Source organism: Neospora caninum, chromosome X, assembly GCF_000208865.1.
Source record: "Neospora caninum Liverpool complete genome, chromosome X".
Taxonomy (NCBI): Eukaryota; Apicomplexa; class Conoidasida; order Eucoccidiorida; family Sarcocystidae; genus Neospora; species Neospora caninum.
In genome coordinates this window covers 341,540-362,591 of record NC_018396.1, presented here as the reverse complement: position 1 = coordinate 362,591, position 21,052 = coordinate 341,540, and the positions used below count along the sequence as shown (strand labels likewise).

At 52.8% G+C, this 21,052-nt stretch overlaps 2 protein-coding genes across 2 annotated transcripts; both read right to left on the bottom strand.

Moving 5' to 3' along the window:
* Positions 1-1,667: 1,667 nt before the first annotated feature.
* NCLIV_045210 (putative zinc finger MYND domain-containing protein) lies at positions 1,668-9,027 on the bottom strand (the record flags this gene model as incomplete). The annotated part of the gene is made up of 10 exons (XM_003884070.1): positions 1,668-1,784; positions 2,240-2,422; positions 2,819-2,884; positions 3,630-3,701; positions 4,215-4,254; positions 5,621-5,711; positions 6,140-6,339; positions 6,811-6,929; positions 7,686-7,794; positions 8,876-9,027. The coding sequence occupies 10 exons, from the start codon at positions 9,025-9,027 to the stop codon at positions 1,668-1,670; spliced, it is 1,149 nt and encodes a 382-aa protein (XP_003884119.1).
* Positions 9,028-12,018: 2,991 nt separating this feature from the next.
* NCLIV_045200 (conserved hypothetical protein) lies at positions 12,019-16,526 on the bottom strand (the record flags this gene model as incomplete). The annotated part of the gene is made up of 4 exons (XM_003884069.1): positions 12,019-12,060; positions 12,389-12,524; positions 12,668-14,915; positions 15,128-16,526. The coding sequence occupies 4 exons, from the start codon at positions 16,524-16,526 to the stop codon at positions 12,019-12,021; spliced, it is 3,825 nt and encodes a 1,274-aa protein (XP_003884118.1).
* Between the last annotated feature and the right edge of the window lie 4,526 nt (positions 16,527-21,052).

Here is a 21,052-nt window from a genome sequence, read left to right as displayed (position 1 = left end):
CTTTCCTGTGCGTGTAAAAAAACTGATTTTTGAAAAGGGGATAAAAGTATCTTGCGTCTCGCAACCTGTCACTCTCGGCTGCATGTGTACCGAAGAGTGCGCGCGATTGCGTTCAAGGTCACTTTAGGCGTCTCTCTGCTCGCAGTGCAACAGTCACGCACACATCGAAGGGGTATGCATTGTCCAGGACTGAAAACACAAAGAGAAAGGGACCAAGAAATAGGCGCGCCTACAGAGAGAGAGAGAGAGAGAAAGAGCGACAGGTGCCGCATGCATCTCTGAGTCCCCTTCGAGCGAAACGTGTTTATTGAGCGGCTCCATTTTTGTGGAGACAGAGCGATTCTGCGTGGTAAATCCGCCCAGACATTTTGTACAGAAAAAGGGTTACACAAATCCACCTCTATAAAAAACATATATACTCGCATATATAAATGTACACACATACATTCTCATTTCTATATGTATATGCATATATATTTATATATAGAAAGAGAGGCGTATGTAGTTGTGTACGATTCGGTTTGGATCGATGGGCGGACGTCTGTGTTGGACAAAAAAGGTGGGGAGTTCAGACAGAAACTTGCAAAAAAAGGAAGGAAAGCCCCTTAAGATTTGGTTTTGACAAGAGAGACGATGGCATTGACATCTCGGTCCAGTATTAGCTCATTTCCCCACAAGAGAAGATTTATAGAACCACGAGCGCTCGCCGACGCAGGCAGTTTGAGGCTGGCGCGAGGAAAGTGACAAAAAAACAAGGGGAGGGAAACGGAAAAAAATCTACTATTGCTTGTCAAGTTCCGTGTATCTAGTTAGATCACTGCGTACTTAAGACCAGACCAAAAGAGTTCACGAATGGTACTAGGAAGTAGGAGATCGCGTTAGTTCTTGAGAAAACGACTTCCTTTCTACGAAACGCCGAGGGGGAAACTGTGAGACCGGTAGACAAACCGAAACCGACAACTCTATCCATCCATATATATATATATATATATATATATATATATATATAGAGAGAGAGAGAGAGAGAAAGACACAGACACAAATAGACCTATATACATGTATATACGTGGGTATAGAGATATGGACATAGACAGCTAGAGATATGAATCTCGAAGGGAGTTTAAGAAGCAGAACGGGCTCTCGTAGGAAAGCCAGTAGTACATTTTCAGAATTCAAAGCGAACTTGCTCCGCGTGTGCTCGAATTCGGTAGAGCTGCTCAGGACCTGGTGAGAGCATCGCATTCTTCCCCGTGGCAACAAGCGCATGCGATTTTCTCCCACATCTACACATGTCAATTATATATATATATATATATATATATATACTTATATGTGTGCGCTGATGAACATATATATATGTGGGTATGCATGTTGTTGAGTGTAGCGAATGTGGTGTGCTGGATATCCAAAGATATATACAGTGAAGCGCGCCATCATGTCGAGTTTACTGCTCTCTCCATGCAAGGAAGTGCATGCAGGTATATATATATATATATATATACATATACCACGATGGTATGTTTACGGATGGCCGTATGTTGGTTCGAGAGGCACGAGAAGAGATATGTCTCCAGTTTTCTGCAGGTCAAAAAGGACAGGCCCCAATTCGAGAAAAGAGGGATGCATCGAAGCGTCAACGAAGAGTGCGCAATTCCCTGTTTTTGCGCTCATGTCGGTGGAGACGAGACAGCTCTGCAAACTTCTTTATGGCTTCGCCAGTCGCTGATTTGGCACTCGCGACTGCAATACCACTCAACTTTGCATTTTGCACACCTCTGGTCAGCCTGAGAAAACGACAATAAAAGGACAACGAGCGGCCTACGCCTCCTTTCATCCCCCAGAAAAGCACGCAACGGAAACGGAAAACACAACCCCCAAGTAAGGTGTATAAATATATATATATATATATATATGCGTAAAGGTGGGTCTTCGTATTCATTTATCTACACAGAGAAAGAGACTAGATACTCATGGATAGGCATACACACCTTTATAAGCATATATATACATACATGCATGTGTACCGATATGCACTCGGCATCCATAAATATATATATATATATATATCGATAGATCAGCAGAAAGACTAGATAGACTGGATATACACAGATATCTCTTATATTTCAATATGTATATATTGGGATAAACAGCCGTATATCCACACGGGATGTGCAATTGTACGTTGGTCGAGGCCGCGGTTTTTGGCATCGTCTGGGGTGGCCAGAAGAAAAGCGCTTACGTGACGACCGCATGTTCTGCATCGCCTGCTGGTGACGGAGTCAAGGGGCAGAGACATCATACTGTTGGAGAGGCGGGAGAGATCATCCTTTTGGGTTTTGCTGAACACTTCTTTCTGCTCGTCTGCAATTTCGTCCCACTTGCCGGCGTAGCGTTCGAGGAGCGTCTCGCGAACTTCTGCGCTCTGCCGCACAACAACATCGCAAGCGAGCTTCCGCGCGTGTGAGGGCTGCGTCAAACCCTGGAATTCAAACAAAGTGGCCAACACGTACTGTGTATCACTGATCCTGGCTCCACAGCGCATCTGCCATTGAACCGAATTGCAAGCGCGAACGCGTATTTACATGCATATATCTATATACACACATATATATGTATGTACATATATGTGCATATGTCTAGAGCTGTTTATACGAAAACAAGTATATACATAACTCTGTGCCTACAAATATGCGGATATCATGTGTATATATGGGGATATGGAAGCTGGGACAGCCATCTCGACTCCGTAAAAAGACAAGTCTGAGTATTTGGGTAGGCGCATCAAGGTAATGGATTCGACAGGGGCACAAGGGCTCACCAGCTCCACCAAGATGGGTGGAATTCTGTGTTTCTCCTCAGGATGCTGGCCAGTGATTGCCAGTTGCTGACAAAGCGTAAACATTCGGAACCTGAAAATCTACTCTTTTAAGGAAACAAATTCGAAAAACGGATGGGCCAGAAACAAACCATATCTTCAAAGAAACACGATACGAGGTTCCCACCAACATTGTGGGTGCGCATATATATATATATATATATTGATTTAAATTGGGAGATGCATTTAGACGTGTTTATTTGTAGGTTTGTAGATTTGTATATACATGTGCTTCCGTGACTACTTTGTATATATCTGTACATATATATATATATATATATATATGAATGTAGTTGTAGTTATTTTTTATGCATCCTTTTGTCTATATATACACGCATATAAGCTGACATATGCTTATATAGATATATCTCTCTGTATTTGAATGTACGTACCTATGTGTAGTATGTGTATGTTTGTATGCATGTATGTACGGTTATATGTATTAGAACCAGAGAGATGCGTGTGTTTGGAAAACGCGTGTCCACGTAAAACCGTGTAGACGCTGTTGCTGGAATTGTCTTGTTTGAAAAAGAGAAGCTTAATATATAAGCCGGAGAGAGGACACCCGGAGTTGTTGAGCCGTCGCATGCACAAGGAAATAGGACTGTCACTTTATTCTAGAGGGGCACAGAAAAGTCCGAAAAAAATCGGTTTTTCTTGGTTTCCTGGCCGTGTTGGAAAACGGGCTTAAGCTTTCCAGGCTTCCTTCGCTCCCTTTTGACGCGCTCTCAGCCTTGTGCAGATATTTCCTCACTTCGAGCACTCGATGCAAATCCATCAGGGGGGGAATCTGGTCGTGGACGGTCTCGTTCAGGTGTCTGCGTAGCTGACACCGGAGAAACGGGTTGGTTCGTCTCCCAGCGAGTAAGGAAAAACGCACCCTCTGCGCACTCAGCTTCCAGTGGCCTTTCTCCAGGGCCCTCAACGCAAAACGTCATACGGACCATTTGTGCAGATGCAGAAAACTTGAACTACACAGAGAAAGGCTGGAATTGCATGAACTGCATGGAGATGTGCGAAAGAGTGACGGAATCACGGACAGGTTTCTGAGACAGAACGCACGCGACAGTGGATTCCGCGAACTGCCTCAGCACCTTCAAATCGATGGGGACAACCTGAAGCGTAAAACTCATCCCTATATATATATATATATATATATATATATATACGCATGGAGAGATCGAACAGAGAGACCAATATGTCTCCTTGAATAAGCGTACACCTATAGAGAAGTACACGACTTGGCTGAAAGTTTCGAATGCGTTTCACTCCATTTTGTTGCCCATATCTGCATAGGCGTGCGTGAGAACAAGTTGCATGCCGGGTTGTTTGCCCTTACCCTCAAGAGTGTGTCGCGTCTGTACGTGGTCATCTCGTATCTGAAGGGAGAGGAGGCAGAAGCAGAGACGAAAAGTTCAGCTCTCGAGAATATCGCAAACAGAGTGTTTCCAGAATCCTGCACTGCACACGGCTTGGGTTTTCCCCTCTTCAAGGCGGGGCAGATCGGAGAGGACGTGTTCTGGAGGCTTTGCGAATTCCCCTGAGCGGGTGTGCGCCTCATCCCATAACGTGGTTGTCTGTGTCTCATTACTCGGGTCACGCATGCAGTATCCTAGGTTCTAGAAAGTCTCGGTTTCTTCGAGTTATACCAGTGTGAACACACACGATCGCCGAGCATAACGGGGTGATTTTCTCGGAGCTCGCCCCTGCTGGAGTCACGGAAGAAGAGGTGAGAAACAGTGGGCTCTCGAGAGTAAGGAACGAGGCTGCATCTTGTAGAGGCTCTCAGCGAAATGCATGCGGTCACAGGCAACCCTGGCGTTTTAACTGACGCTTTCGCCGTTCAGACACGTGGACCTGCGTGAACCCTTAAGCGTGTCAGCTTGCCTGTTGCGACACTCCTGATCCATCACGAGGTTGTAGATCGACAGCCACACCTGGCAGAGTGGAAGAGAGAACATGCAGCGCCAGCGGGTAACTCCAAACGGCAAAGATTCTTGGCACCAGTGGCAAGCTTTATGCAGATCCCAAAGAAGTGTGCAGTCAATGGATGAAGAATCGAACAAGACCAAACTGAAGAATCGAACAAGACCAAACTGAAGAGTCGAACAAGACCAAACCGAAGACGAACCGCTCGACACGAATGCGATCTCCTCTCGATGTCTGACAGCAGCTGTCGCCCTGATATCGCTCCTACTATATATAGATATATTATGTGCGTATGACTAAAGAAACAAATATATACATTTTTATGTCTATTTATTCTTCTATGGGTTTACGTCTGTACACATTGCGACGCCTAGAGCTCAAGCGTAGCTCGGATTTTCCAGTCTCACTTGGGCCTCCACTTTCGGCATGCTCGCCTCGTCACTCCTTTGAATCGTCCACCTGCTCTCAGCCAGACCACGAGTCACAGCCGAAAAAACGGGTATCCATCTCTCTACTTGTTCATTTTCATACATGCATATAGATATATATGTATGTACACATTTATGTACTTATTTGTATATATATAGTTATTTGTATGTGAAAACGGGCGTAGGCGTATGTGCATGTAACGGCATTGGAAAGTGTGTGGATTTTTCTTTTGCTTTCGCTAAGTAGCCCGCTGACTGCGGCGTCGAGGCATGCGAGGCGGTAAAACGCGTTAAGTTCTGAGCAGATTCCTGCGGAATATTTTTTCTGTCAATTCACGTCACCGCCTTTTCAGCCGGTGCCTCGGCGCGTGGGTGAACCAAGACTCACTGGTGATCTTCAAAGAATTCCCTTTCTCCGTTCGGGCGCGGCCTGTACCACGGTTTCCGCTCCATCAAGGAAACCAGCGAGAGAATGATGTCTGGAGTCAAGGGGGAGAGACAGCTCTCACAAGAAGCCCTCATAGCCTCTTCGCTCGTTTTTTCAGTCAACCTTTCGCTGAGGCTGCAGCGAGGCGGGAAGACTCCGCCGTCTGAATGTGGGCGCAAGGCAGTCCTGCTAACGAAAATGGGATGAGTGCAGATCGAAGCGTTTTTGTTGCCGCTACAGCCAACAAGACGAAGATGATGTGTGGCGATACGGGATGGACTGTTTACTCGCAGAAAAAAAGGACGAGCAAGAGAGAGATGTGCGTCTGTTTTCTCCCGCGTTCAGTGGTATCTTTCACTTTTGTCAGGCACCCGTCTTGCCTCGCACGAAGAAACAACATCAAGAAGACGCTATATCTTTCTACAAGGTGCGCTCTGCAACACTTTTAAATGCTTCTTGTGTCTGCCGTCTTGTCATTACCATGTTGATCCAAGAGGCGACTTGTCACGGTTACAGGCAACCCGCCTCGGTGATCGGTCAGGAATCGGAGAATGGACAGGCAAGTCATGCAGATTTTATACTGGCAGTCCGTCTCCTGGCGTTCCAGTTCTTCTTCATCTGACGGCAACTGGACGCCTGTATCCAAACTCGGCGACGGACTGTGCAGTTGCGTGATGTCTCTGAAGAGAGAAGAGACCCATCAGCAAAAAACACACAGAAACACATCCCGACAAGAACCGCCAAACAGGGTTTCTATTCCTCACCTTACAGCTAGCACCTGAAACTACCTCGTGTGTACATGTCGACGAAAATCTCCGAACATATCTTTACTATAGAAGATAAATCCACATACAATTGCTAAGACAGTTCCAAAAGCAGAGTTGTACAGCTGCAAACACTCTTGTAAGTTTGCGTTTCGCACGTCCCGGAGAGATGCATGTGCGATGTATCCGCAGACTTTCGAAAAATAGACAGTGCACCGTGGAATCTACTTTGTTAATTGCGGTCATGCATAACTACGAATCGTGTGGTCCACCATATTGACGGATGCTTGTCTCACATCTCAACACAGCCGCCTCAATATACCATCTCTGCATCTCTCTCTATATATAGATGCATGGACAGAGTTCGCTTGCCTGCTCAAGAGGTACACAACACGTCGGTTTATATAATCGACGAGATCGACGAGGTGTGCATCGGCCGCCTGAGCAGCAGTCTTGTGGTAGAGCAAGACCTCCAGAAGATTGACCAGGAGGGCCTCGTGGTAAATCTGTGAAGAGACAGAACAATGTGGCATTGCTATCCTGAGCCTGCCCGTCCTTTCCCCAGCAGACGATGAATCGCGACAGCGCGTCGATCACATAGCCGAACTCCACGCCTTGCCCGCACGACGGAACTTGGTTGGCACAAAACAAGAAGTGACAGGGGGGGGAGGGTTCCAAAAAAATTCAACCCGTCGTCGAGGATCCGCGACACTACACTCTGTTGTCTTGGTGATGGCTTTCCGCAGCCGTCGAAAAAAGGAAATTTCCAGGAGAGCAGGTACCGGAATGTAACTTAGGATTGACGGCAGCGTTGCCAGGTGACCCTTCAACAACGGAAAGATTTTCTCTTTCCATAGCTCGATGTGGATAAGGTCTTCGATAAGCGCCGAGATCTGCAGAAACATTCCGCGTTAGATAGACACAGAACAGCCCGGAACTACCCCTCATTCCGACATATATACACATACATACACTCTCAAATCCAGCTCTGTATATATTTTTGATTTGTTGCTGAAACCCACGTCGAAGATCCGAACTGTGCTGTGCTTCACTGGAGGCTGGGTGAAATCCGGAGACGTGCTTCCATCACACGTTGCATTTTCTACCGTAACTCTTTTCGGCATTTTGATTGCTCGCGCGCGGTACTTTACCGTCCCAGAAAGGTACAGCGTTGGTATGTATATATATATATATATATATATATATATATATTTACATAACTGCATGTATATTGAAGTGGATGCGTTTGCCGCGCGACTCACTTTGTCTCCCGTAACTAGCGTATCCACGATAAACTCATCGGTTGCGGCAGTCGCCTGTTGATGAGCGTGGAGATTCAGCTGTTGCACAACTTCGTGGTGGCTGTACCATCTGAAGGAATTGCAGGAGCGCGTAAATTAGAAAGAATTGCGAGTCGCTCTCTACAGCAGAGGCCCGTCAGATTTCATCGCTCTAGTTCTATGCGTGTATGTGTTTGTGCTGTGCTTATGCATCGCGTAGGATTTCTATGTCTCGGGACCGCGTACAAGTTGCGCGCAAAACATAACGTGAATTCCAGTCGAGCAAACAGATGCAAGGCACTCCACTCTAATACAACGGAAACCACCTAACTCGAGACGCATCTGCGCTCGTCAAGCGGGTGTTCCGACCGTGTGAGAGAGGCAGGTAGTTTCGCTTCAGGAAACAACAGGACGAAGGGTAGACCTGGGTAAAAAGATGCGTTGTAGCAGAAACAGGCGCACAGTAGCCCTCCTCCAGCACGCTACATGCCTATAGGGCTCGTGGATCGCATTTGGCGGTTCTTCAGGAGCGACCTAAACATCGGTAGAAGTGTCAAGAGATCCCCGTTGTCTCGGCTAAACGGATCGGCGCACATCTCCCTCCGAGGCTGCAGCTGTGAAAACGCCGAGTTTTTCTCACTCGAGAAAGGCAGTTCCGCCTCTGCTGCATTGCCCCAACCGAGTTGCAAGTCCGAGAGCTTTTTCTCAAATGATTATCCGGTGGCTGCAGCCTGACTTTCGGCACACGCTTCTGACGGCCACCTTGCCTCGTGTCTGCGCCGCGGCAAACGCGGAGAGTTTCCGCCCCGGGTGAAAACCAAAACGTTGTGTTACGTGGATGTCTTTCTGGAACAGCAAAAAGCCTGCGTCGGGCCAATTTCGATGGCGAACGTGGAAATCAAAGTTGATGGTATGCAGGTGTTGTGTTGCAGCTGAACAAAAACTACTAGGCGGGAACTGTTTCTCACAAACTGAGAGCCGCAATCTCCAGACCCCCAACGTTGGCTTGAAACGCACTCTATCACCAGCATTTGTACGGAAAGCTGCCGAGTAACAAGCCCTGTGAAAGGGCAAAATGATGCGCTCCACATAAATGCATTGCAACGTCAAATGTGTCGCCTTTGGAGGTTGGCTCTTTTGGAGTGGCTAACATTTGAGCGCTTCTCTCTTACTGTGAGGAGCCGATGTCTTTCAAATCGATCGCTTTGATGCCCTCGACCAATTCTTCCGCTATGTACGGAGTGACTGGTAGCGTCTTTTGGTCGACGGTTTGATTCCCCCAGAGGTTCCGAAGAACTTGCTCCTTTCTCGAAGCGGAATCCATCTCGTTCACGTGAACAGAAAAGCGAGGTACAAAGGAGGGGGGGCACACAAGAAAGCGAAAGGGAAATGAAACATGCGTTGAAGACGGATACCACAGCTAATGCAAATGCAAAAGTAAAATGGTCTCTCGATAATCCCGATAGTGCCAAGTAGGATGATCGAAACGTGCATGCACTAAGCGATCGGAGGTGCGTCCGTTTCACGTGGTGTCAGAAGAATCGTCTCACCGAAAGTTCTCAATAGAAGGTTAGGAGATTTGAAGTTCCTCAGACTATCAATTGCAATCTGCAACAGGCAAGGCAGGTTGATCGCTATTGAAAGGTCGTTATTCCCGATTTCGCCACCAAGGGGTAGTTCCTCTCATGGTACACGGGTCTTCTGTGGGCCTTTTTCGCGGGTCTCTCAAATTCTGCCCATAAGAGAAACAAAAACCACTTCAGATAAAAGCGAAAGTATGGTCCTAAGGCAGAATCGTTTTCCTCTGTAAGCCGCTCTCTGCAACTTCCAGCGTTGCATCGACATGATTCCTTGGAAGAGGGGTCAGCCTGGATAAACGTAGAAACTGGATCGGACGGATAGCACTCGCCAGTCATTTTTCAGAGAGGTGGAAAAAACTTGAGGGGTTCTTGGGAGTGTCGATCGTTTTGCAGAGACATCGGAATGCACAACAGCCACGTTTCAATCAGGTTGTTACGGGTTCTGAACGTGGACAGATTTTGCGACACAACAGCCGTGGGGCCGAACTCATGTCTAACTCTTCCTTTCATTTGTGGGTTGAGCTTTCTTCTATGAACTTCAGAGAGAGCCTTGCCGCACTCGACTCTACAAGGCCATTTGTATTCAGGCCCCCGTCGGCCATGGGCAACTATAACATCGGCGGCGCTGCCCTACAAATGCGGCTCCTATTGAACACGGGAGTCGACGCTCTAGCGAAGGACGTGTTTTTCCGTTGCGCTCAACCTTTAGGTAAGCAGCCTCAGCGTGCGTATTGCGGATTCGACATTTAAACCCGCGCGACCACGCTGACCTTTTCTAGCACCCCCGTTCGACCAGAAGCGGCTTTCTTTGGTGCCAGAGTGAGCGCTCCACGATACTTCCCGTTTCAGCTTATTGGAAAACAGTTCTCGTTAAAATACGGCAGCAGGACCATATCTCTGCTTCGGAGGTTTTGCAACGCAAGCTGCCTTGACGGATCGAACAACACAGGCCACGCGCGCCGTCCTGCACTCGAGATCGGTTTCGCGTTCTACGTCCTTTGTTTACATCTTGTACCGTTACATTTGGGAGCAGACCGTTATTATTTTCGATGTGTTCACGTTGGTATAACTCAAATCGAACGCGTTCGATCTAGAGGAGCAAAAACGCTGCCAATTCATACACTTACGCCCCATCACACATGAACATATCTTTTGGCCGTGCAGAACGACGCTGCCACGGATGAGACCTTCAGTGTACCCACACCGGTAACTAGGTAAATGACGGCAGCCTAGGGGAGCACGCGCCCGTAGCGTTGTGTCTCCCACCTAATCGCTGAAACTTTCTTTCACCAGCTTTTCGTTTAATTGACTGTGACTGAGGGCCAGCGCGCGTCGGCTGGCGGCGACCGTTCAGGGTCTAACGGGAAATGTGCTGTCGTAGGCCAGTCTCGCCTGGTTGGTTAAAAAGGAATTTGCATCTTATTTGCGAAGTCTCAGCAAGAGAGTTACGTTTCTTGAACAACTTCTGTGACAAGTAGGACAGCTCAAAAGAAAGCGACAAGATCCACGTTTTAAACACAACTCGACGGGGGACAATGGGAGTGAATTTCCCTCCCTTGCACATGCAGACACTGGCACATATAAAACCGACACGTAATCGCGTGCGACGGCTGTGTGCTTTGAGCGCCGAGCCGAGGGCGCAACGAAGAAGGCGGCGCTGGAGAGCGCCAGGGTGTACATGAGCTAAACTAGCTCTCTTTCAAAATAACGCCTTTCGACAGCTGACATGCATATTTCTATGCAGAAGAGAGAAAAGAGGAATATCTTTTTTGCGTCTACACAGGGATCTACACCAATGCGCTCGTTCACTTCTCGCTGTCCGCGCGATGGAAAAGTTCCCTCTCTTGACATGCACGGCGAATGAGGAACCGGGACGACGCTGGCAACCACAACCCATTAGGAGGCGCCGAGGCGTGCAGCTGTGAATTTCGAAAGCCGCGATATCAAAGGTGAATCGACGGCACTTTCAGTGGTGTAGAACGTTCGAATCAACAAATTACATGAAAGGAGAGAAATGGACTCTCTGGCTTCCCACAGTCTCACGCATGCGTGCGCGCGTGTCCGCGCACACTGCTGTCCCAGGTCGAGAAAATGCAGAGAGCCCCCGAGCCCGCCGTTGAGTCGCCAACCATCCCCATCGAAGACGGGACAACTGTCGAAGCCTCAGACGCAAAAACGGGCGTCGCCACTCAAAAAAACGCGACACCCGATCCCCCAAATGACCACGCGCGCCGGATCGCTCTCTCGCCTGGCGGCGGAGCGAGCTCGACAGATGCAAATACATGTACTGAAACGGTCCACGCACTTATGCACACATATACATGCCAGTATACATCCCCATATACGTGCACGCACAGGCAACACGCGCCCTCCGCAAGTCCCGGCGTCACGGGATAAGAACGCCACGCGCACCGGTCCCTTGCCACGCGCACCGGTCCCTTGCCACGCTGCACGTCGGGAAACACGCGACACGAACATGTATTTACCTATACGAAATATACAGATCTATATGTTTCGCACGCTTATCGACTGAAAAGACGATAACGACACCCCGCATCCACTCTGGGCGCCCCCTTCTGCCAGTCGAACGACGGGCGCTGCGTCTTCACTCACTCCGTGTGGACGCAGCCGACTCGCTTCAGAAATGCGCAACTGCGTGCAGTCTCTCTTCTTCGCCGTCTCCTCTTTGGAAAACGGTGCATGCCAAGAAGTGCGACAACCGGCGGCCAACTCGATCACGTCAAGTGCTCCGGTTCGCTTCCCACATAACGCAAGTTCTGCAAACACGCAACAAACAGCCGGAAGGGGATATGGAATCTCTGAGATCCTTCTCCCCAGAAAACGCACGCTTCAAACCCCGGCATAAACACCCAATCCAAAATTCGCATCGCGACTCGACTAAGACACGACGTTATCTCTCATCGACAGCTGCGACCAACCCACCGCCGCGTGCACTGCACGTTTATAGACCGATACACGTGCACAGATCTACCGAGAAACAAAAAGCAAGAAAAACACAAGGATTATTCTAATCGTGTTTATCCCGGTCGACTGTCTTCTCTTTTTCGCACGCACAAGGACGCAATATCTTGCTCGGCAACCTACCTCTTTCAGGTACATCACGCAGACCGTGCTGAGAATCTGTAGGGTTGTGCGCAGATCCAAATCGCCATCCTGGCGACTTCTCTTTCTGCAAACTCGACTGCCTCCCTTGCTCGCGTCCTCGTCACCAGACCCAGGCCTGAACACGAAAAGCACAGACTGACGAACAACATGACCGTCCGGCGCAATGGCGTGAACTGAAAGACGCAAGCCGAAAACGAATGCTAGCTCGGGGCCTCCGGTGTGTCTCTGCACAAGCTTTTCTCTCGTGGTTCCACTTACGTTATGCCGAGCGCGAGATTCGCCCGCGTAGCTCTGTCGAGAAGATCATGCGCCTCGCGTGCACACGCTTCCGCAAACGGGTCTCGGACCGCCTCGTCACTGCCCAGCTCGGTTGCCTCAGCCACTCGCCGCAGGGCGTTGCCCACCGCCGCCCGAATGTCGCTCTCGCTGGTCGCCTCACGGGAGACACTTTCGCTCTGGCTGTGCGCACTGTCCCCACCGATGCAGGCGGCCTCGCCACTGGGGCACTCTTGCGACGCACCCGCTCCTCTTCCTCGCACAGACGCCTGCAGCGAGGCAAGCGCAGCACTGAGGGAACACTGTCTCTCCTCGTTTGCTGTCTCCCCTCCCCGGCACCGCGCCTCCAGAACTGCACAGGCGCCGCTAACACCAAAGCTCCGGCTGCTCGTTGTGCTCCGACTGTCGGCGTCGCTGTCTCGCGTCGTGGAGGGGAGAAAGCTTCTGGAGCCGTTCTCGGGCGCACTTGCCGCTGGCGTTTGAGCAGGAAACACGTCGCGTGCGTCTTGCTGCTCTGCGGCGTGCGGGCTCGACCCGCGCGCGTCTCCCGTCTGTGGCAGGCTCGGATCGGCTCCGACGACTCGAGCCTTGACGCGCCGTTCGCACGCCGCGCTGTCCTCTTCTTCGAGCATGAACTCTGCGGCTTCCGAAGTCGTTTTCACGCACGCAGAAAAGAGGTCCGGCGACGACAGGATACCGCCGTCGATTCCCGACAGCAGGCTTTCGTCCGCTTTCCCCGGCTTCGTGTCTTCCTCCTTGGCGTCCGCGAGCGCCGCATGCGACAGGCCGGACGCATCACTGCCTGAACGACCCTGCTTTCTGCATCCAGCTAGGGACTTCTCCAGGAGCGTCAGGAGCGGCGAGTTCGTCGCGCCAGTTCCGGTTTCGACTTCCGTGTCTCTTTCTCCGTGATCTTCCAGCGCCTGGCACTGGGTCATGAGGCCAGTCGGCCCGCGCTCCGTCCCCAAGCCCGTGGCGCCTTCCGCCTCGTCCAGTCGCTGCTTCAAACCTTCGCCGAGACCGACCAACTCCCCGTCGCTCCCCATCAGTGCGCGTTGTTTCGAGGACACGCTGCTGCTCTCTGAGAACGACGCCGCGTCGCCGTCGACACTCGCCTGCAGGCCGCTTCCAGCCGCAACGCTGACCTTGCGCTTCCGCGAGCGTTTTCTGCTCGGCTTCCTCGCGGAAGTTGCCACTGTCTCCTGCGAGGTTGTGTCCTGCAGTTGCGCCTCCGCGGCTCCTCCAGAGGCGAGCGCCGCAACGACCGCCGCAGCGGCTTCGTCGCCGCCAAAGGCCGCGAGAAGCAACTCCTCAGTCGAGGAGGGCCCAACGGCTCCGGTCGCCACAGCAGAAGGGTCCATGGGGCTGCAGTCGCTAGTTGGGCGCGACCGCACCTGTTGCTGCGTGATGATCGACAGCAGGCCCGCAGCCGCCGCAGTCGCGTCGGCCGCCGAGAGCTCGGAGTCTCCTAAATCGAAGAGCGCCGAAGAGGCAGACAACCCACTGCTGCTGCTGTCGCCTGCGCCTCCGCCTGCTGCATTCTTCAGCTGCTGACTCGCCAACGCCGGAGCGCCGAGAAGGCCTTCGCCCTTTGGCCAGCGCAGACGAGCACCTGCAGCTGTGGGGTCGGACAAATTCACGGAAGCCGAGGTGAGCAGCCGCGCAAGTTCATTGTTCTCTTCACTCTCTTCCAGCTCCGCGCCTCCCGGCGGCGCGGCTCCAGTGGCAGACGCTGCGGGGGCTGGCGAGGGCGACCTGCGCGAACTCGCACTCGTGGAGAAGCACGAAGACACTCCCGCCGTCAGCGATGAGCAGGCGAGGAGAGACGGATCAAAGATGAGGGGAGAGGACAGCCCCACACTGGGGACCGAGGGCGAGTCGCGGCGTCCCTGCATGCCGAAATTCTGAGAGGCCGGGTGAGGAGGCGCCGCGTTCGCGCGGGAGCAGACGAGGGACAGAGCCCGCCGAGAGACGTTCTGACGACTCACTGGAGCCGCCTGTCGCTCTGCTTCGTACTTGTTCGCAATCTGCAGAGTCCGCTCCAGAAGGCCGGTGATCTCCGCAATTTGCACGAGCTCTTCGAGCGTCGCCATCTTCAGTTTCGCGATGCACAACACGCGCCGCTTCAGCGTGGCGTCAGCCTGCGTCCTCTCACTGATTTCTTTCTTCAGCGTCGTCCGCCCCGTCTCGCCCAAGTGAATCTTCCACATCTCCACAATCTGACGGGCGTCTGAAAAAGCACACATCACGCACGTTCTTCCGAGTGAACCGACACACACCCGCCTCCACGCAGCCGTCTCGCGCCCTTTCCTTTGAAACCATACACGAAACTGCATCTGAGCATGTGTCGCGTCGTTTCGTCCCGGCTCCAACATCTCCGCTTTGCCACTGAAGACTCTCGCGCTCCACATTCGTTTCCATTCCAGCTGTCAGAAGACTTACAAGGTCGGACGAAGGGTTTTTCGCCGAGGAGGAGCATGCGCGCGTCGCCGTCTTTTTTTCTGGGGAGCGTCTCCAGCAGTTCTCGCAGTGAAGCGACCAAGGCAGGGTCGTCTTCGAGCAACTCTTCGCCGCTCCCTGCACCGGTTCCTCTCGCGCCTCTTCCGTTTCTCGCGGCTCCCGAACTGGACTCGTCCCTTCCAGACCTGTCGAAGGCTGGTGCGGGTTTGGTGTCTGTGAGGGTCGGCGATGTCGCGGCGCTCTCGACTTCCTGTCGCATGGCGTCTTCGAGAGCGCCCAGAAACGCGTTCTCCACGTTGCTCTCCTCGCCCTTCACGACGCCCGCGAGGAGGCGCCGCTGTCTCTGTTGCTCCTGCTGTAGCTCCAAGAGCCGCTGCAGTTCGCGCTGGGCGGAAGCCGCCGCCTCAGCCGCCGCGGGGCTCAGTGAGTCCTTCACGCCTCTCAGCAGAGCCAGCGAGGTCAACGCGTGGCCAGCGACCGGGTCCGAGACGAGCGAGGACGCGTCGCCCGCCAGCGCGGCGACTGCCTCCTCCGAGAGGAAGCCTTCCTCGGAGCCGGCGAGAATCGACGAGAGGAGGGGCGCCTGGTCCGGCGACACGGCCGGCAAGGCAGACAACTCGACGGAGGCATCCCGCGGGAGACAGGCAGCGAGGAGCGAGGACACAGTTGGCGGGCACGACGAGCAATTCGATATTCCCGCCGACGTCGTGCCTTCTTCGCCTTGCTCCGTTGAAAAGCGCGTTGTAGGCGTGACCGCTCCGTCCACATGGACCGACTGAGTCCCAGCGCTCGAGGGGAGACTGTCGTCTCGTGGGTTCGTCCCTGGGACCGAGCACAGCATGAGCAGCGACGCTGCATCTGGAGAGACATCGACTTTCTCTTCCGGGACAACAGGCGGCAGAGTCACCGAGCTGTCGAGATCGGCCTTCACAGCCTCGCTGGAGCGGGGAGCGTCCTCTGGCTCCGCCTCTTGTCGCTCGGTCCCCGGGTCCATCGCGTTCTTTTCTGTGGGTGCAAGCGAGTCAACCGCACGAGACGCAGCAGACGCCGCACAGGAAGGAGACGCGAGCGACTCAGAGGCAGAAGGACGAGCCGCCACCTGGGGGACTTCGGCTCCAGGCCTCGTCATTTGCGTCTCAGAGGCGCACACCGCAGGCACCTGACGGGCAACGGTCTGGGAGTCGCACGTCTGACTTGAAGCGTCTGAGGGCGGAACCTGAGAAGAGACTGCCTCAGTCTGTGTGCTTTGTGGAGCGGCCGCTCCCTTCTGCCAGTACGCAGGGAATTCCGTGACTGGAGCCAACGCCTGGGCCTCGCCCGGGAGCTCTCGCTCGCCGTAGATGGCCGGAACGTGCAGAGAGAGAAGATTCAGCTTATCCATCCTCCCCCAGAGACGAATCGGGAAACACGGGAGACGCTGATATCCTGTACACGGGGCGAAAAGGAGTCACGAGATTCAAGGACGAGCAGCCTCTCGAGGCTCCACACAACTTCCACCTCCTTCGTGTCTCGGAACTCTCTTTTCGGTTGTTTTCCTGCAGTACAGACATCCCCCTCTTCGTATCTGGCCTGGTCTCGGAACAAAGGTCCTGACCAGTGTTTCAAGCGTGCTTTCAAAATCGCTGCGGTCCCCACGGGAAGGCAGGCGCCACACACACGCACACCCGCGGAAATCCGCGGATTCGTCCAGAGGTTTTCGAAGGACTGAGAACACAGAGAGGCCACGCCACGGGAAAACGCGCGAAGGACCTCTTACGTCGGAAGGACAGAACCGCCCTCAGCTCTTCCACTTGGGCCGATCTCTCGGCTTGCTATATGACAAGACAATCAAATACCTCGCCCACACAGGGTACACGGGGGAGGGGGAAACCTGAAGGATCGCGCCGTCAAGCGACCCTCGAAAAACGGATACGGATTCGACGAGACCGACACGAATCCTGGGGAGAGACGACGAACAGAGGCCAAGGGTCACACACGAGAGAAAAGCAGATTCCGCATTGAAAATTAAAATGGCGAGAGACGTCTGGTGAGATGGGAGTGAAACCAGTGAGCGAGTCTGAACGAAGGATCAAGGGTCGATTGGGAGCCTCCAGAGCTCACATTTATGACAGAGAAAGTGGAAATCCTGTGAAGACGGCCACGTGGATCGGGTTAGGTGCAGGAAAAAAGGCCGCCGGACACCCCGTTGCGGCGTGAGCGACACAGGGAACGCACCGCGTACACCCCCTTGGGAATCGGGAAATGGGTTCGGGGTCTTTGGGAGAGGACACAGACTGGCGAACAGCGAGACACACAAGACGTGATCACCATAGTTTCACACAGGCGCGATCCTTGCAGTGTCGAGCGAATTCCGGGCTGCTTTGCCGAGGGAAAAATACCGCCAGAAAAAATCCGGGCCGACTCGACGGGCTGTCTCTTCGGCCTTGCAAGCTACCACGATGTTCTCAGTTGAAAAGTACCGGAGCGAACCTTCCAAGACGGCGTTGCTCCTTGGTGTCAGAACTTTGTCTCCCATACTCAGAGGCGTTGCTGTCTCGCAAAAACTGCGCCAAGAGAAAGGGAAAACCCCCTACAATTCCCAAGGAAATTGCGGCAAACGTGCCGAGAAAGAAGAACGAACGGCAAGTTCGATAGCAAAAACGTTACCGACTCCTGCAGCGACTTAAAAAATCCCCTGAGAAACGTCCTGTCCACTGTCATGAACCGACGGGTGTAGAGACATCCCAGACTCTGAATGGGTTTTCCGGCCGTGTTTCCGGTTCCGCGCCGACACGAAGGAATTTGGAGACTCTGACTTCAGAGGAGAACGGAAAACGAATTCTGTGAGGAATGGCCGTACCAAAAAAAGAAACGCACGTGGCGACGAGAGACAAAAAGACGCAACGGGAGTCCCCCCTAGGTGCCCGACGGCGAGTTAGCGGGCAGCGGGTAGGTCGTCTGCATAGCTGTAAGGGCACAGAGATTCAGGAGTGCAGGAAGGCGGCGTGTTCCAGGTGTCTTCCTCCGCACACGAGGTCCGAGAGAGCGATTCGAGGAAATACGTGATACAAACCCTTCCCTGATCAATTGCTTCGATGGAATGCCAAGAAAAGGACGCCAGGAGCACGACGGACGTGCCAAGGGTCCATGCCTTTCTCCCTGATGTCTTCTCGCGTGGTCACGATATACCGCAAAAAAACACGACACTTTTTGCAACGCGGACAAAAGACAGATTGTTTTCCGCGAAAAAAAGAGACTAAAGAAAGAGACAGAAGCTTGGCGCGCAGAGCGGGTGTCGAAAAAAGGGTGCCCAGAGGGCGGAGACGGGGAAGGAAACAGAACACCCTCTCTCTCCACCCTTCGAGCAGGTGCGCGCGCACGCGGGAACAAGAACCTCCTGTCGGGCAGAGACCCGGTTACGACCCGCAAAAACCGAAAAACGTCAGGCTCCCCGGTAAATCTCAGTGCCTGTTTCTCCGAGGAAACCAGCTCGGTGGAAATTCAAAAAATCTCGAGAAAAAAAGACAAAAACAACCAACGTAGATAATGTGCACAGGCGCACAGCTCACAGTCAGGGAGAGCGAATCTTCCACCCTTCCCCTTGTCGAGCGCTTGTTCTCTGAGAGACTGGAAGAAACTCTTTCACGGCCAGCTGAAAGAACGCGCACGCGCCTCTCCCGCTCTCTCTAGTGATCGATGGAAACACCCTCGTCTTTGTTGGGACAGGAAAGGGAAAAAATATCCCAGCGAGGTCGTCTCTCTCCCCTGGCGCGCAAGCTAGTTGCAGGAGTGGAAAAACACCGCCCCTCTCTGCGTGTTCGTGTGAGACGGCCGAATCTCTCTGGGGCAAGGCCGGAGCCTTCACGGGATTTTGAAGCCCAGAGAACGTCAGTTTCTCTGCGCGTCGTCACAGGCACTCACTCGCAGGAGCGACTCAGAGACTTTGTTCTGTCTGTCACGGAAAAGAACCGAAAAAGACACGCAACCTGTCCTGCAGCAGGCACCAACCTCTCGAAAAGGACAGAGACACTGGGAACCACGCGCGCGCGCGTCCCGGAGAGCGGGGAAAAAGCCACGCAAAGGGGAGGAGACGACGTTCCTGCCCCGTGTAGCAAATCCGTTCGGATTCACGTTAACCACACCCGGATCTAGCGCCCGTACACTCGGTGGAAGAGAACGGGGAGTGTCGCTAGAAAAGAAATTCAAAAGGCCACAGAAAAACTACGAAGAAAGGTTTCTTTTGACTCACGAGAAGGGAATAGAGAGGCGAAGACGCGCTGGGAACACGTCCCCGTGCCGTACACAGAAACCTATCGCCTGTCACACCCCAGAGAGGTGGCGTGCACCAGAGAAGACTGAGACGCGGCGCGCGACAGAGGGAACGGAAATGAAAACCCGGTCGAAAGACGGCGCCGTTAGCAGATAGCGATATACCGCAGAGAAGGACGCACGCCAACAGACGTCGTGAATTTCGTCTCGGGAAAAAAATACAGTAGAAACCACCAGAAGTGTGCCGATTCAAGGAACAATTCGAGATAGTCAAGAACAAGAGGTGTCTCCCGAAGAAGAAATGCGAAAGTTGGACGGAATCGCCAGGTACACAACGGAGACCGGCGTCTTCTCCCGCACAGTTCACACCAGTCTTTGTCAACTGCAACTTTCTCCCTGCTGGCCAACTCTTTGGCGCACACGGAAAGGACGGTAAAAGAGATTCCCGCGTTGAAATGCCAAGTTTTTCGGGAGTCACAAATCCTCGTCCAGTGGCTGCCCTGGCGTCCTCCACCGCTGTGTCTCCTCGATAAAGCGGACTGCTTACAGAGCTGTGCCTTTGTGAACGGAGAGAAATGACAAGCGCTTTGGCTTAGTCTCGTCGACAAAAACGCTTTCCACCGTAAAAAATCAAGAAGCTTCAGGGCAGCGAGTACACGCGCAGCTACTTCCTCACGTGACCCGCAGAAAGCCACGGGATCTGCGCAGCTAACAAGCGCACCGGTCGAATATAATCTGTAGACACGTATACCCTTCGTCGACTGCAGAACATCAGGAGTTCCACATGAACCGTGCCTGACCTATGCGGAACCACATAAAAGTGGATTGAGAGCTGCGCAACAGCTGCACGGACACAAACATTAGCAGGTGTCTCTCCAGGAGACGGTGTCAGAGCGAGACGCGAGGAAGCCAGGCAAGCGAAGGAAGGTCAACTGCCTTTGCCGGCTGTGAAGAGAATACACGCGAAGAAACCACCCGGTAGACATGGGGCGTGTTTTATTGAAGTTTTGTTTCGCCGGCAGAGCAAGCCTGTCATGAGACCGACCTCGTATGGTATGGAGCGCCTCTGGTCTGTCAATTGTCGAAATCTAGCAGCGCATCAGGAGGGCGACTAGCCCTCAAAACAGCGAGATCTCCTGTCGGGTCGCCGCGAGACGCGACGCTGCCGAAACGGCGACGAGGGAGACGCGCCGCGTCCTCACCTGTGTGACCAGGAGCCGGATTCGTTAAGCTAAGCCGGTAGTGCATCTGCAGCCTTGAATTTCACTGGCTCAGACGTGTGGTTTCCCGAAACGGGAATGCCGCGTTGGTCATTGTCGGTACAAACTCCACAACAAAGACACCGAGGAGTTTGGTATGGCGCTCCATGTGTGCGTATCCCTGTTCGTGTCCGATCAGAATGGGTGTCGGTTTCGTCATCGCGCGTGTCTCTCCGACGTCCAGTACGAAACGACAACCATTCCCGTTGCCCCTGTGGTTGGGGCCACTTCGAAGCAACGATTGTTTTAGGAAAACACTTGCCCATCACACGTCTGCTCGAATACACCAGGCGATTCTCGGGGGCTTCGCTTGTGGACCCACTTTGTGCCTGCGCATAAATGCGCAACGCAACTCCATGCACGAGACAGGTCAAAGACAGAATTCTGTGTTTTTCGGAAA